Source organism: Pseudopodoces humilis, chromosome 11 (assembly GCF_049639895.1).
Source record: "Pseudopodoces humilis isolate 2021_Gansu_Grassland_sample_001 chromosome 11, ASM4963989v1, whole genome shotgun sequence".
Lineage (NCBI taxonomy): Eukaryota > Metazoa > Chordata > Aves > Passeriformes > Paridae > Pseudopodoces > Pseudopodoces humilis.
In genome coordinates this window covers 24,647,576-24,663,550 of record NC_142210.1, presented here as the reverse complement: position 1 = coordinate 24,663,550, position 15,975 = coordinate 24,647,576, and the positions used below count along the sequence as shown (strand labels likewise).

The window sequence follows — 15,975 nt, the reverse complement described above, 5'->3', positions numbered from 1 at the left end:
GCTAATTAAGACTCAGTCGGCTGTCAAATCACTGAAGCGACCCCTCGAGGCAACCTTTGACCTGGTACTATGACCTTTCACCTTTTAGCTTGGCATGTAGCTGTATCGTAGAGTCGAGTTTGGGGTTACCGTGTAGAAATGGAACATCCCGGTTTCCCTCCCCGTGTCCCCGGCCAAGGGCGTGTGGGCGGCCGGGCCAGGCTGGGCACCCTCCCCGCAGCCGCCCCCGCGCCCCGCCGGCCCCTTGCGTGCCCTGCCCTGCCCTCCCGTCCCCCCGTGTCCCTCGTGTCCCTCGTGTCCCTGGCGGGTGCCGGCGCTGGGGCGTTGGCATGGCTTGGTGGCGCGGAGCGGCCGGGCCGGCATGCGGCGCGCTCTGCATGCCCGGGCGGCGCCGGGGCCCGCGACTGGGGTGTCACCACGGCCCTGCCATCCGCTCCGGACGGTGACTATTAACATGGCTTCTACGTGTGATCCTCATGGAGCTAGCAGTGCTGCTTCCCCGAGAGCCTCGCTCCTGGCCCAGCCCGAAGCTTTCCCGTGGCGTGGTACTGATGCCGGTGCCCAGAGCGGCTGTCCCGCCGGTCCCTGTGCCGCTGTAGTGGAAGGCAAATAGTGCTCCCTGGAAAGCTGTTCCCGCGCCTTTTATTTGGTAGTTCAGTCTGCTATGCCGCTTGCTTGCTCATGGAGAAACATGGTGCTGCCTGGTTGTTTTGCCTTCTACTGATTTATCTTTTTCCCTTTTTCTCTCTCCTTTTCTCCTCCCTTCTTCCCTCCCTCCCTCCCATCCTCCTCCGCACCCCACACCCCCTCCTCCCCCCCCCCCCCCCCCCCTTTTTTTTTTTCTTTTTGTTACTGGACTTTATTTTTATACCCATCCACCATTCAGGGAATTCCTCAAGCTGTACTTCCCCCCTTACCAAAGAGGCCTGCGCTTGAAAAAACCAATGGTGCCACCGCAGTCTTTAACACTGGTATCTTCCAATACCAGCAAGCTCTTGCCAACATGCAGTTACAGCAGCATACAGCCTTTCTCCCACCAGGTAAGTGCTGCACGGGCACCTTTTCAGGGGAGGGAGAGGGGGGACTCCTGGAGAAAGCACAGGAGGAGGCAGCTGTTGGCTGCTGGTGGCGAATGTGGTGTGTGCTGGAGGCAGCTGGTGCCAGGCACAGGCAGCCCCTCCGGCCATGGCACAGCAGTGCCCTGTGCCCGTGGGCAGAGGAGGGGCTGGCTGTGGGAACGCTGCCTTCTCTCTGCTCCTTGCAGAAGCTGGGTGGGTGTTTTCCAGTCTAACACAAAATCAGCATCATGCTCTGTCACCCCAAATCAGAACTGGAAATCTCTCTCCTTCCTGTTTCCCTGGATTAACTGCTCTTCCTTCCACATCCCTCAGCTGTTGTGCTTGTTTCCCTGTAAAACCCCTTGGCCGTGGCTCTGAGTCACACGCACAAAAGGGTTTTTAATGAGGTTTTAATGAGGTGCAGTGATCCCAGGCAGCACAGGCAGTCTCACAGGTGGAGAATCACAAACCTACACAAGAAGTCACAGGTTGGGCCTCTACCGCTGATGTCTCAGGGCTGGTCTTGGACTGAGCAAAGCCAAGTGCTTGTTCTCAGCTCTACACTTGGCCTGGTGTCACTGCTGAAGAGTTGACACCTGTACTATGCACCAAGCAGAAATCCCTTTGGCGAACTAGTGATGGGACATGAAGTTGGAGCATGTGCTTTGGTTCTGCCCATGGCACTGCATGGGAAATGATCAGGAGCTTCTGCCCTTAGTTACACAGCTGAGGTAGTTTGTTAGCCCTGAACCCACACAAAGCAGCACCATCATTCCAGCAGGTGTGCAGAGCCCAGCTGATAGATCTGTACTCAAAAATGGGAAAGAGTCTGTGAGGACAGCCCTTCATAATGCAGACCAGGAAGGGGAAGAAATACAGCTAATCAGTCTTTACCCAAAAAATTTAAAGGATTTTATCCTAAACATCTTTGGCAAGTATGTTCCCAGGAGATCAGTATAACGCCCTTTACTATTCTGTCTTGGTCTGGCATACAGCCAACATGTGTACTTTAAATGGCACAAAAATCAGTTTCTTGATCTAGTGCATTTTAATAATGCAAAAATACATTGCAGCCACTGAAATGTATCAGTAAATGTTGCAAAGCTTGCTGGAGTCAATAGCAAGATGGTTCGAGTAAGCTGCAGGTCAGATCCCTAGCCCACATATTAAAATCCATATAAAAATGCATATGCAATCATAGACTCATGGAACCACAGTATGGTTTGGGTTGGGAAGGACCTTAAAGACCACCTTGCAAACCCCCTGCTATGGGGGGACACCTTCCAATAGATCAGATTGCTCAGAGCCCCATCCAGATAGACTCAGAATCCTACCTATGAATGTTAAACAATTCACAGTTCTCTTTTGGCACAGCATAACCAGTGGAGTCTGTAAACTGAAGTTTTCCCACTCCCATGAAAGCAGCGAGGGGCTGGATGGTTTCTGGAAATGCTGGAACTGCCTTTGCACTTCCCCTTGGAACTCTGGAGCTGGGGTTGTGGTCTGTGTGTGCCAGACCCCATTTGCACCTCATCATAGACTGGGGTCTTTCCCATTGGCTCTTGACTCACCTTACCTCAGCTCTTGCTCCAGCAGATCCACACTGAAACCTCCAGGAGCTTGGCAGTGGTTCTTGAGGCTTCATTAGACCTTTCCTTACCACTGAAGTTTAGTGTATGTTACATAAGAAAAGTAAGGGAGTTTTTAGCTTGAGCTATTATAAATTCTCTGTTTATATTTTTCAGATAGCTGCATTTTGAGCTTTCCAGTAATCCAGTACTTTTCAAAAAGTTTGAAAAATGCCTTTGGCACCTTGCCCTTTTTAGTTTTTCCCACTTCAGATGAAGTGGCATCAGTTCCTGTTTCGGCACAGTCACCTGGAAAGAGAGTTTCTCCATGTGTCCCTACGAAGCCACGGAGAGCACAGAGCGTGTGTCCATGGACACGGAGCAGGGCCAGGGCAGCTCAGTGGCATCTGAATTAAAGTGACATTTTTCAGGTTCAGACAGCCGAGGTGTAAGTGCTCATTTGTGTTCCTAGTTGCTCCAGACAGAGTATGCAGGAGGGCTGGGGGCAGGACACCTGCAGAGCCTGCCCAGGGGAGTGTGCCCAGGGCTGGTCCCCTGTGCTCGAGCTGGGCAGGACCCTCCTCTCTGCAGGGCACTTTGCTCCTCGTGTTCTCCCACTGATACTCCAGAAAACCTCAGGTGCCTTTTGTGAATTGTAAGGCATTGTTCTGGCTGGCTGTGTGCCAGGGATGTGAAGCACATCCAGGGAACGTCCGTGCCTGGGAGTGGACACTGCACTCCAGCCTTAAGTGATTAGATGTTCTTCAGACATTCATACCACCTCTCCCAGCTAAAGCTCCCTCTGTGCACAGCTCCTCTCTTGAGGTGTCCCCGTAACCTGGGCTGCTGGAAGCTGTCCCCAGCTGAGAGAGGAGTTCAGGTGTGTTACAAGAAGGAACCAGGGACATTTGTGCTGTTGAAGTAAGGGGAGTTAGTGGGCTGCGTCAGGAGCTCTGCGTGCCTTGGAGGTGTTCACAGCTTGGTTTGCTCCCTGGTCCTGGCTGCCAGCTTGGGACACCTCAGCAGATGTGGCTGACCCTCCTGCTGTGAATGTGCAGAGCTCTGGGTCCTCAGACCTTGACCTGCTGCATGTCCTGCAGCGACTGGAGAGTGCTGCTGGGGACAGGCGAGTGGCATCCTGTGCCCATCCTGTGCCTCAGTCCCTGTCTCCTCAGGAGTGTGAGCACAGCCTTTGCCCCAGGCGTGGTCCCCAGGTGACCAGAGTGTTCTTGAGAAGCTGCATCCTCCAGGGGAAGGGCTCAGGTTGGCAGGATGCTCCCAGGAGTTGATGTTGTGGTGCAGCTGCAAGGGGCAGAATTGCAGCTGGCAGCTGAACCCCCGAGCCAGTGAGGAAAGGCTGCAGCTGCCTCTGCATGGTGTTAACCCTTTGTGTATTTGTTCAATTACTGCAGCTTCAGCACCACAGACACTCTTGTTCCTGGCTGGGACTCTGTGCCCAGGGGCTTTCCTAAAGCACTTTCCTCCCTGGGGCTGCTGGGCTGGTGCTAAACCACTGCTCTCCCCCAAAACCTACAGGAAAGCACCACTGCTCACCTCCACCAGAGTGCTTGTGCTGTCTGGAGTGTTGTTTTTAATTAGGCTGTAGTAGATTGGGCAGAAAAAATAGATTGAGGGGAACAATACAAGGGAGAAAAGAGAAAAAAATAATTAAAACAGTAAACCCAGAATATTTCTAAAAATAGCTTTATTGTGATGCAGAAATAATCTGATTGTGAAGTTATGGTCAGTTACGTCAGAACATCCTCAAATTAAAATTCTGCCTTGTGCCGAACAGCCAGGGAACACTGAAAGTGCACATTCATTATTCATGTGTTCTCATTAGTCAGTCAAAGCTTCTGAAGTCAAGCTGAATATTAAGATCATAGCAAAAATTATTTTTATTACTGGTAAGAAGGTCACATAACACAATATCTGTGTTTGGGCGTTATGCCACCCTAGCAGGCGTTCTACTTTTTGCCTCATGTTCATTTGCCTAAATTCCTTTTCAAAACCTGTGTGCACTGGTCATAATGTTAATGATGATCATTCAGACTGAAATTCAGAGCTTTTAACTGGAGAGCTTTACAGAGATGTTTCAGAGTGGTTGTGAAGACCCAGCTCGTGTGTAGCACGGAGTGAGGTTCTGTTGCAGCTCTAGTGCAGGGTGCACAGCCCTGGGCACTTCTGCAGAGCCACAGCTCAGAGCTGCTCTGGAACCTCACTAACGCCACTGAGAGCCCGTAAGAGGAACCAAGGAAACAGTTTTGCTTACTGTTTGTACTTTTTAGCCAAATTTTGCGCCATTTGTTAATCTTGCAAGTGATCCCATTGGCCCCAGCCATCATCTGTGCCTGAGGAGGTCAGGAGAGGCACCTTCACCCTTGCTTTGGGAGCATTCTCAGTCTCTCCCGTGACACACAGAATTAGGAAACATGATGATGGCCCTGCCTTTGTTGCCTTCCAGATACAGCAGTGACAGACAATAATCTTGGCTCCAGCAGCAATTAAACTGGCCGACTTCTTCCCTGCATAGTGAAATGCTCCTGAGGATCCCCTCCAGCAGGGCTGGAGCTATTTCCTGTCCCCATACAGTCACGGGGTGTCACAGAGGCTGCATTTCCTGCCTCTGCCAGTCTGCCAGGACATGTTTCCATTTCAATTGCAATCTCATTCCCAGATTTCAGAGTTTATTTCAGTTTCTGCTGTGTCAGTCATCATTAACAGTGTTAATAAATGTTATTTGTTACCTTAAAAAGTAAATAATTTATTAAAAATGGATAGTCTGGAAGATCAGTATATGTTTATCATTTGGAAGCAGAAATAGAAGATTGTGAGGTCAGTCTGGTGGAAGGCATTTTGCTGTGTAATGTAAAGAGAATTGCCAACTTGGTGATACTTTAAAATTATGCCAGAATGATCCTAAAAACACCTTCCTGCTCCTGGTTCTGGCTGCAGGGCAGAACTCTCCAGGTGCTTTATTGTTGCGTGGTCTGAAGGGAATTTGGGCTGTGAGCTCAGGCACCAACAGCTTAAAATACATCCTAAAATGTAGAACAAGAGGCTGAACAGGTGTTCAGAGGTGTCACCATGAGCTGCACAGGACACAGCAAGCATTCACCTGCAGGGGAGAGGACAGGACAGGACAGGACAGGACTCTGTCACCTCCCACCGTCCATCTGCTTGGACAGGTCCAACAAGGACAGCAGGGCCTGGTCCCGCTGCCCTCGCACCGGGGACCGCAGGCACCAGGAGGGTGAGTCTGAAGTATCTCTTTGGATGTGAGAAGAGCAGGGAAAGGACCATGGCAAGGCTTGTGTCAAAAGGCAGAAGGGTTTCAGGAGTTCTGAGCTAGAGCTGAGGAAGGTTTTCCTGGCTGTGCTCCGGGGCCAGCAGGGTCTCAGCACGGCTCCATCTGTCCCTGAGGCCTCGTTCTGATGGATCACTGTGCTATTGTATGGTTTGATTGTGCTGACAGTTACATGCCACTGTGCCCCTAATAACCATTTTTCTTCTTTGTTCAAATGAAATTTCTAATTACACGTGTGATGGGTTGTTTTAATTCTTTTCCCTTTCCAAATCCACCTTCCTGTTGCAATGCATGATGAGCAGGCTCAATATTGTGCATGACACCCGCTACAAGTGTTGGTAGGTGCCAGCTTTGTTTCTTGATTATCTTAAACCTGTGGTGCAGCTCACAGACCCTCAAAATCCACTGCTAGGTTTAACATACAGCCCTTGTGCCAGTCCATCTCCCCGAGCCTTCTGCACTAACACCTGTCAATTAAATGTGATTGTTTTATTTAATTGACATGGACACGTAGATGTTAATTTTGTACAGCACTTTTTAATTGCACATTGTTCCTTGGTGGATTTTGACTGGACTATGAGTTCCAGTGTTTAGAGCCTATCTTGTGTTAACTAAAGACTGTATCTTACCATAGCCATGTAGCTGTATTCTGTCCTTCTACAAGATTAATTTCTGTTAGCAGTAAACATTTGGGTTGAATTTTTAAAAGACAGAAATTTGTAAATATAAAGGGCATTGAAAAAACTCTGCTGTTGTTTTTCATATTGAAATGGTTAAGCTTGTTTGTGTCGATTTTCTTGATTTGATGGTAACAAGCATTTTCCCCTTTTTTTTCTCTCTCATCTCCCTCCCCTCCCGGCCGGAATGTTGTCCTGCTTTGCACTGTGGTTGCATGTCACGCGCTGGCAATGATGTCTCGGGCTTTTCGCTGTGGTAAACCATGCTCAATGACCCTCCCACGTGTCGCTCTGGTCCCATTCTGCCACACTCTTCTGTATGTTTGCTTATTTGATTTTCCTTCCGAAAGTTCCCATGGTGCACGGTGCTACGCCAGCCACTGTGTCTGCAGCAACAACATCTGCCACAAGTGTTCCCTTCGCTGCAACAGCCACAGCCAACCAGGTTTGCTAATTTACAGCTTTGTTCCTTACAGACATCTCGAAATCGGTGCTTTAATGAGCATGGGGGTTTGGATCTGACCTCTTGTTGGCCTACACATTCTCTCAGAGAGCTGCAGCACAGCTTAATCAGCCCTTAGCTGTGCTCCAAAGGTGCTGCAGTTCCATTTCTGATGCTAAAAATAATTGACAATAGAGTTTCTGACTCAGTCTTGACATTTATGGGCCATGCTGCTTATTTCTGCTCTCAGGGATGCAAAGAGCAAGGGATAATACACAAACCCATGATTTATTTCCGTTTCTGTGGAGCCAGCAGCTCCTTTCAGTACAAAACTCAGGGAAAGCCAGGGGAGTCTTTGTGCAGAGGGGTTACAGGTTCATACAGTCTGAGTTTAGCAGTCCAAACATGTTCTGACTCTCCTCTTCGAAGCTTAAAACAAAACCCTGTGAGCATGGACCACACAGAAACTTCCTTGAAACCTTTGTTTCAGTCTTGTGATTCTCTTTGGAATGGCCCATTGCTTTGAACAGAGCTCAGTTAAGAAAATGCCCATAAGAGTCTGGGTTTGTTTCTCAATAGCCACCCCAGTCATTGCTGTGTTTGGATGTATTTCAGGAATATGAGTAATGCTTTACCACGTAAGTGATTAGAAGTCCTCCCAGGAAAGCCAGAGCCACTGCTTAGAGATGAGTCCCTGGTCCAGAGGAGAGGCTGGAGCTGCACCTGAGCACAGGACGCTGTCAGAAGGGCAGATTTCTGTACAACACCTGGCTGAAAGTGCAACAATAAAAACATTTTAAAGAGCCTTCTGTTCCTCTCCTAAAAGCAAATTCTTTTTGGAGATTTACTGGGCAGTTAGTTGTCCATGCCATGAAGCCGTCAGTTCTGGTCTGATACCCAGCTCAGTGGGATCACAACTGTGCCCTCTAGAAAAGGGAACTCCAGGTTCTCAGCGTTGTGCAGGTGTGGTCCTGTGTCTGGGATGAGCTGTGCAGGTAATTGTCAATGTTCAGGCTTACCTGACACCCTTGGCTTCTGGCTCAGGACAGGTGACTCCTCAGGACACCCAGAGCTGCAGAGTAAGCCTCAGGGCCTTTGGCTTCGAGCCTTTGCACCTTTACCTGTTGAGCACTACCAGTTTGTGCTGCCCCAGCTGTACATCCCTCGTTACCCTGTCTGCTTCCTCATCTCTCACAAATACAGTTCCCAAATGGCATCATTGCAGTGACACCTAGGTGTGCACATCCCGAGCCTCCAAAGGGACCTAGATATTGTAGAATTCCAAAACCAGCCCAGCTCAGTCTGCTCAGCAGCTAGCACGTTCTTGAGAAGAGTTTGCAGAACAAACAGCTCACTCAGGGCTTTAAGCGTGGCCTAAGAATTTGTGTTTTGAAAAGCTAGTTCATAGGTGGGGCTCCCTCTGCATATGTGCCACCTCAGCAGGCAACCTCTTGTGTGCCCAGAGTCTCTTAATATTGCAGTTTATTGCACCAGACAGTTACTTTCAGTGTGTCTCTGTATCCTGTGCGTGTCCTGAGGGTTGTGAGAACAAGATAAGCCACAGAAAAAGTCATTATTTTTAAATCATCTCTCTGTTAGTAACCATGCACTTCCCAGGTAGATCCCAGGGAAAACCTTCTGCTGTGGAATTGGTCATTTCATGCCTTTCCTCCCCAGAGCCTCATAACACACTTAGTGCAGTTCTGCAGCCAAACCTCCATATATACATATATAGCCATATATGTATATACCATGTGAGCAATGCTGAAGGTATTTAATGCTGCCCAGCCGTGTGCCTGCATGCCAAAGGCTAAAGATCTGGCCCTGCATCTTCCCGGGCTGGTGCTGAAGGTCCTTGGTGTGTTCGACAGCACTGCCCCTGACGCTGCTCCAGTGGGGTTCCACAGCCTGTCCTGCAGCAGCAGGAGAACATGGTATGAGAAGCTTTGTTCTGCTCCAGGCCCGTTCTGTTGGCAGTGCTGTGGTGTGTGAGCTGCCAGGGGAGGAGAGGGCGCACGGGTGGAAAAGCAGCAGCAGCAGCAGCAGCGCCTGCCAATGAGTTCACTGAGAGGAACCCCCGTCCTCTTTACCAGGCAGATTCACAGGCCAGCCTTGGTGCCCATCAGGAAAAACTTTCCAAGTGCCACAGCCCTTTGTGACTGTGCAAATCCATTTTGTGTCCCTGTGCCCATCTGCTCCCCCTGGGCGCTGCAGGGCGCGGTGCCCCCCGGCCGGGGCACGGTGCCGTTTGTTCGTGGCACTGCTGGCAGTTGGCTCCCAGTGCAATCCTGGCTTTTCAAAGGGGAAACTGAGCTGATGGGCACGAGAAGGGAGCCTGTGCTCAGTCCTGTTCAGTGCTCAGTCCTGTTCGTGCAGCCAAACGTTTGGGAGTTGTTTCCCTGCCTGGGGAGGCTTTGCTTGCCGGCTGCTCTGCGCGGTGCCGCAGCTGCTGTGGGAAGGGCACAGCTCTTCTCAGCTGGGGATTGTCACCAGCCATGAAAAGCAAGTTCAGGGCATCCTAGGTTTGGCATTCAAACAGGACAGTGACGGCAGTGAACGCTTCACAAAATCACACTGACACAAGGCCACTGTAGAATCCATCATCTGAGATGCTGAAAGCACAGAATTTTGTGTAGGCCAACAAAAAGGGCTATTTTCAATTACTGCACTGCATGACTTGTAGATGTTAACTTCTCCTATTTCCTGAACAACCAATAAATACTTACTTGTATTTGTCCAATAGTACTTAACCCAGTGTCCTCCAGTTGTAAGTTGCTATTGTAGCATTCAGTTGACTTTAACTTCTAGTTACGATATAAAATCCACCAACTCACAGCTGATCCTTTCCCAAACTGATGTTCTGTAGCAAATGCTGTGCCTCTGGGGGGCTCATTGCACATGTCACTCACTGTGTACATTTCTTACCTGTAGATACCCATAATATCTGCCGAACATCTGACTAGCCACAAGTATGTTACACAGATGTAGACATTTGGTCATCAAACAGTAAGTTCCCCGTGTGTTGTTGCTGGTTTTTTCTTACTCTTATGTGTGTAATTTGTTGCTGTAAGGGACAGAAGGTTTTTATTTTCTTTCTAAGAAAACCAGTAATCTCTGGGAGTGGAGGCTCTGCCCCCCCTGAGGGGCCAATCCTCTCCAAGGGGAGATCCCACAGATACCAGTGGTCACATCGTGTTCGTTTGTACGTGCCCACCCAGCAAAATCAGCGTTCACAGAGGTTTATGTTCTCTCTGTGGTGGCCTGTGGTGAGCTGAGGGGCAGACTGAGGGGGAAGATGATTCCATCAGGTTCTCTTCAGAAAGAGGAGCTTTTAAATCTCAAAATTCGGAACCTCAGCATTTCCTGGGTTTGGAAACTCATAATTCTGTTGTTGTGAGATTCCCCCTGCCGCAGCCATCCCGTCCCAGGATGGCTCTTCCTTTGTATTACCTTGCTCTGTCCATTTCTGCAGCGTTTTTATTGGATTCCTTGGCCATAATGGGATTGTTTCTGAGGGCGAGGATTGGCCCTTTGGCCACAGTGGCTTTGTAATCACAGCTGCTCCTTTCAGCTGAGCATAAGCATTGTTAAACTGCTGGAGCGATGCAGGGAGGGTGGGACGGATGGGAGGGCTCGAGTGGGACGGGATGCTTCTGCTGCTGGAGGCTTCCTGCAGGGACACAGCTCCCCGTAAAGCTGGGGCTGGTGTGGTGTGACCCCGGGTCCTGGCTGTGCCGAGAACACTTTGTGCTTTCCCTCCCCAGATGGTGTCCGAGGCGGAGAGGCCGGATTTGGGTGGGAAGAGGCCGAGCTCATTAGCCATAGCGTTTGTAAATACTGTCCAGCAGCACTGGGAACCCCTCAGCAGTGACATCACACATTGCATGTTAACGAGACGAAGCGAGACCGTGGGACTCCACTGCACACTGTTGCCTATCTACTTTGTACATTGAATTGATATTTGTGCTGAGGTGATTTATTGTCTAAGCCTGCAGCATCGTCCGCCTTTCCCGGCCCGCGGTGCCCGGGCCCTGCCTCGGGGCTGCTCCCCACAATCACGGACGTCACCGGAAAGACCGACGATGCTGTAACCAGAAATCTATTATGTATTGGTACGTCTGTAGACCAAGATATAATTTTTTAAAGTAAGTTTATTTCTTTCAAGGTTTACAAATAACAAAGGTGCACCTTGTATTTAAAATTGCCATTATAGACGAGAGCGTGCATGCACAGTAATTTTTGTTTAAGAGTAATATTTTTAATGTAATAGATTGTAAGAAATGAGAAGAGAGGAATCTGACAGAGATGAATGTGCCAAGCAAAACCACAACTGTGTATATTTTAAAGCACATCAATGGCTTTAAGTACCACGTTGTTAAGGATTCTCATGAAGTGCCATAGACTGTACATCCATCAGAGTATTATTTCCGCAGTGTTATTTTCAGAACCACGTTTTCACTGACTTGATGAGTACTGATCAGTCAAAGGGCACCGTTCTGTTTCAAACCAAAGCTGTCTCAGAAATGGCCAATTGCTCCTCACAGCCAGTGGGCAGCAGCAGAGAGATGCTCCAGCTGTGCATAACCCTATGGACAATGCTATCTGTAAACTCTCCCGAGGCGGTGTGTGTCATATTTATGCATATTTACTGTATAAGGTGAGCTGCGAAAGGGAAAAGCCATTTCTGAGACACAGTAACAAATGTTTGAGGAACTTCTTTTGCTCTGTTTATAGCCTCTGTCGAGTCACAAGGACTATAAATGTTTTGCAGAGATGGGTTTCACTTTAATTCATCAAGTCCCGCGTCCGCGGCGACTCTAAACAAAGACGCAGAAGCACTGACAGCAGATGCATGACAAACCAAAATAGGACAAATGAGATGTTAATTAGTGTAGAAATTGGGTGGGTTAATACTCGGGTGAGTTTTATACGTGATTTTTTTTTGTTCAGATTAACTGCTTATAGCCTTAGAAAGCCTTTACAAAATAAAAACAAACAAATAGATGTGCATTCAAGTTTTAAGAATGGATTCATCCAAAGGAATTCCTTTTTGTGGTTTGGATGTTGCAGCCAGTAAAGGATATTTTTGCTCTGTTCAGCCAGGGGCTGCCTGGGGCCAGGCCCCGGGTGGGCAGGGAGGGAGAGGCGCGGGTTCGGTTCTAGAACTCGCCATACTCCGAGTTTACTGCGAGTTTTTATGCTTGAGAGAGATGCTTTATAGATAAGAATGATGTGTTGATTTTCCTGATTGTACTGTACATCTATTAAAGCCTTAGATTATTACATTACGGGTTAAAACCCATACCAATGTAATTTCAATCGTGTTAAGAAAGTATAGGTGACTTCACATGTTATTGTAGTGACTTACCATAGAGAATTTACTTATTTTTTTCTTGTTAAAAATGTAGTTTTTATTTCTTACATATATTAGCTCGTTTTCATTTTTTATTACCAGTTGATACCATTTCAGTTCATAGAATTTTGTTTTATTAGAATTTACTGATGACTTTTTCAAAATACAAAAAAAAAAAAAAAAGTAGTTTTCTTCATAACATACTCAGTTTGGAATCTACATGTAGTGTCTTATGAGTATTCGTATTATTGTTAACTAAATGATTTCTATTTTACTGATCTAATATGACAATGTAAGAATGTCAGTCATTGTTAGTTCTTGTCTAGTTTTCATTAAAAGAACAAAGATCTTTTATATGGATATCTTATAATTATATAATCATTGCTAAGTAAGAAGTTAAGTTGTTGCTATGGCAACAATCCTGGCAGACAATTGAGTAATATTTTGATGATTTATTTTGTTTGTAATTAGTTATTATGAGAAAAAAAAAAATCTAGTTCCTAGATATTAGAATAAAATTTATTTTCTACTGTATCCATTTCAAATGTTAAAATATTGTTTAAATATTTTTTGAAATCCCTGAATATCAGGCCTTGTTATAAATAAGCTGCATAATCAATAGATCAAGGGACTTTTTGTTGATAATCCAAATACTCAAAGTTTACGTAACAAGAATTCTAGTGTGTGTGTGCAAACTCTTGAGGGTTGATTATGCTGCAGTTGGGACGTCGAGAGCGAAGGTTGACTTTTTGCACTTCTGTATATAGTCAAAAAAGAGAGAAACCTGTATAATAGTAAGATCTTATTTTGAATAAAAATGTCTATAATTACAAGGAGTTTTGTTAAGGCTAAATAAAATGACAGGCTGAACAAAATTGCTTGCAAAAGTGGCACAGAGTTAGCACTCCATCCCCCTTCCAAAAAGTTGCTTTGCTTTATGTGGACAGCTTGTAGTTTGCCAGGATTTTTTCAGCTGGAAAGATCTGCCATCCTTCCGAGATCTCATGACTGACAGAAGCTCCACTGGGTCAAATCTGCCTGAGAATCATTAAGAAAAAAAAATGATAAAAAAAAAATAAAGAAAATAAAAATAAAAAAAAAAAAAAAGCAGGTACTTCAGCCCATCCAGGGAATCATGGCTCAGATATTCCGTACATTATTCAAAATCTACTGCATGTTTAAAGTATCAAAATATATTAAAGATATATGCTATTCAAACCAGTTTCTGACAATTTCAGTGGTTTCTTGTTCACAAAAAAGAGATTCTTCAAAACAAATACTGACGTTCACAGAGTTCAGCCATGGACAGGCAAACGGAACAGCAGCCGTAGCTGTAGGGTAGGGGATTATTTTCTCGCTGTAGCGGTCCTGTTCTTTTAGCAGGTGAAAGAGGAGCCGGGAGATTTTCCCTGCTGGCGGCAGGCGCTGCAGGAGCCCGGCCACAGCCGCGATAACCGAGCTGCTCTCGGCCTCATCTGCTGCAAGGACGGGCGCGCTCGCGTTTGCTCTTACGTAACCACAGACTTACTTTCGCTTGTAGTTGCTCCAGTTACGTACTCTGTCCTGGGCTGCAATTTGGGTTTATGCTTATTTTATTATTACTGCTATAGTTGACCTTGCTGTATGGAAAAAATAAAGTGAAATTGCCCTAAGAAAAGTTCTCTTTCTTAATTCTCTTTTCCTCTACCAGGTTAAAAGTGGCTCCACCAGGTTATGTAGGCTTGAACGTGTCTGAGCACTTGTGGGACTGCCCACAGGTTATTTGGGACCGGGGTTTTCCTGCACCAGCACGTTCCAACCACAGGATGTGTATTAAAATGCCACCTGTTCGGGATATTCCTGTCAGATCCAGGGGGTAAACACAAAGCACCAGGATGCTCTGGATCAGCCCCAGCTGTGGCAATGAGAGGGAGATTCAGGGACACACTGGGACCCCCAGCCCCTCCCTCTGCAGGGAATGGGGGCACAGGGACGTGGATGCTCAGGGAATTGGGGAACACGGAGCTGGGGGATGCAGGGAATTCAGAGTGAAAGGAACGAGCAGAGCATGGAACTGGGGGGGCAAGAAATGGGGAGCAGAAACCTGGAGGAGCAGGGAAAGGTGGAGCAGGGGAAGGGGCACAGGGAATAAAGGGAAGTGGGAAGGGAGGTGCAGGGAATGGGGCAGCAGGGAGTGGGGTGCCGCCAGGCAGCGGCTGACATTAGAGGGAGCCCGTGTTGCAGTTCCTCCGTCGGTTTCCCACAAATCACCGATAATCGGAATTTTTGATCACCACATCCCAGCTCTAATTGATTAAAGGAAACACCGCAGGGCAGTTGTTTCCTAGGGGGATTCCGGGTGTCTCCTGTGACCCCCAGCACGAAGCGGCCTTTCCCAGACAGATCTATCGGCACCATTTCCCAGCTCAGCACACCTGGACACCCCATCCCTGCTGCCCGAGCATCCTCTGCCCTGCACTCCCTCTGCCCCCGTGCTCGGGGTGGCACCGGCATTTCCTTTATCCCCACATTTAGCTGCCAAGGGGAAACAAGCCCGGTGCCGGTGCTCAGAACTGGCAAAAAGAGCCCGATTTTCCTCTGTGACTCCGGCTGGAACTGCGGTGGCTCCCGGGCTCCATCCCGGGCTGCCCCAGCCCCGCCGCTCCCTCCCTGGCCAGGGCCAGGACAGTGACAACCACGGGAGCACAACTGCATCAGCTGCGAGAGGCAAAATAATAGAATTTTGTTCCAAGGATCTCCTGTGTCTGCAGCTGAGAGGCTTTTCTGAACTGGGGGAGGATTCTGGGCCTTCAGGGAGGGAGGAACAAGAACCTGGGGAAGAGTTCGAGTCGCCTCTGGTTCCCTGAGCAGGAAATGGTTGCAGGAAGAAGGAAACAGAATAATTCTGAGGGTGTTTTTGCATCCGGATATCAGTTGCAGTTTTTAAAAAGCATATTTCTTACCCAAACAGAGCCGATGGCACCCATCTGTGTGTTCCCAGCTGTGGGTGGCACCGTGCCCTGGTGCTGGGCATGGGGAGAGGGGCTGGGAAAGGCTCAGCGGTGCCAACTGCAGTGTCCGGGGGTGCCACGGCTGCTGCTGTCACAGCATCGCCAGCATCCCGAGCCACCGGCACAGCAGAAGGGAGAAGGGAGAAGGGAGAAGGGAGAAGGGAGAAGGGAGAAGGGAGAAGGGAGAAGGGAGAAGGGAGAAGGGAGAAGGGAGAAGGGAGAAGGGATCTGGAGCCTCTGTGTGCTCAGGTAGGAGCTGCTGCAGCGGCAGCCCCCGATAGGACCCCGATGCCCGAGCCCGGGCCCTCTGCGCTGCCGCTCGGGGTAGGGCTGGGCACAGCAAACCTTGTCTCGGTGCTGCTGGAGCCGGGAGCCCGGCCCGGGGTCCCTGTGCTCGCTGCACATCCCGGCGGAGCTGCCCCGAGCAGTGCCAGGACTCTGAGCCCCGTGGCCCTGGAGGGGCTCTGCTGGTCCCTTCCCTCCCATTCCCACCCTTTTTCCGATGCCGGCCCTCGCTTTCCCCGCTCGCCTTCGCTGCCCGGAGCTCGCCGGCTGTCCGGGCAGAGGCTCCGGTAACACC

General features: G+C 48.7%; 1 protein-coding gene across 13 annotated transcripts in view; it reads left to right on the top strand.

Moving 5' to 3' along the window:
* MBNL1 (muscleblind like splicing regulator 1) overlaps positions 1 to 14,062 on the top strand; it is a 68,174-nt gene extending 54,112 nt beyond the window's left edge. For 6 of the 13 annotated variants that reach the window (XM_088060943.1, XM_088060939.1, XM_088060941.1 and 3 more), the window contains exons 5-10: positions 11 to 64; positions 887 to 1,040; positions 6,236 to 6,271; positions 6,961 to 7,055; positions 9,984 to 10,058; positions 10,817 to 14,062. In XM_088060943.1, coding sequence (XP_087917069.1) covers positions 11 to 64; positions 887 to 1,040; positions 6,236 to 6,271; positions 6,961 to 7,055; positions 9,984 to 10,040 — 396 coding nt within the window. In that variant the 3' untranslated portion in view covers positions 10,041 to 10,058; positions 10,817 to 14,062. Of the gene's footprint in view, positions 1 to 10; positions 65 to 886; positions 1,041 to 6,235; positions 6,272 to 6,960; positions 7,056 to 7,667; positions 8,987 to 9,983; positions 10,059 to 10,816 lie in introns of all 13 variants that reach the window. The other 7 variants (XR_015773438.1, XR_015773439.1, XM_088060937.1 and 4 more) reach the window with 7 other exon arrangements.
* The last annotated feature ends 1,913 nt before the right edge of the window (positions 14,063 to 15,975 follow it).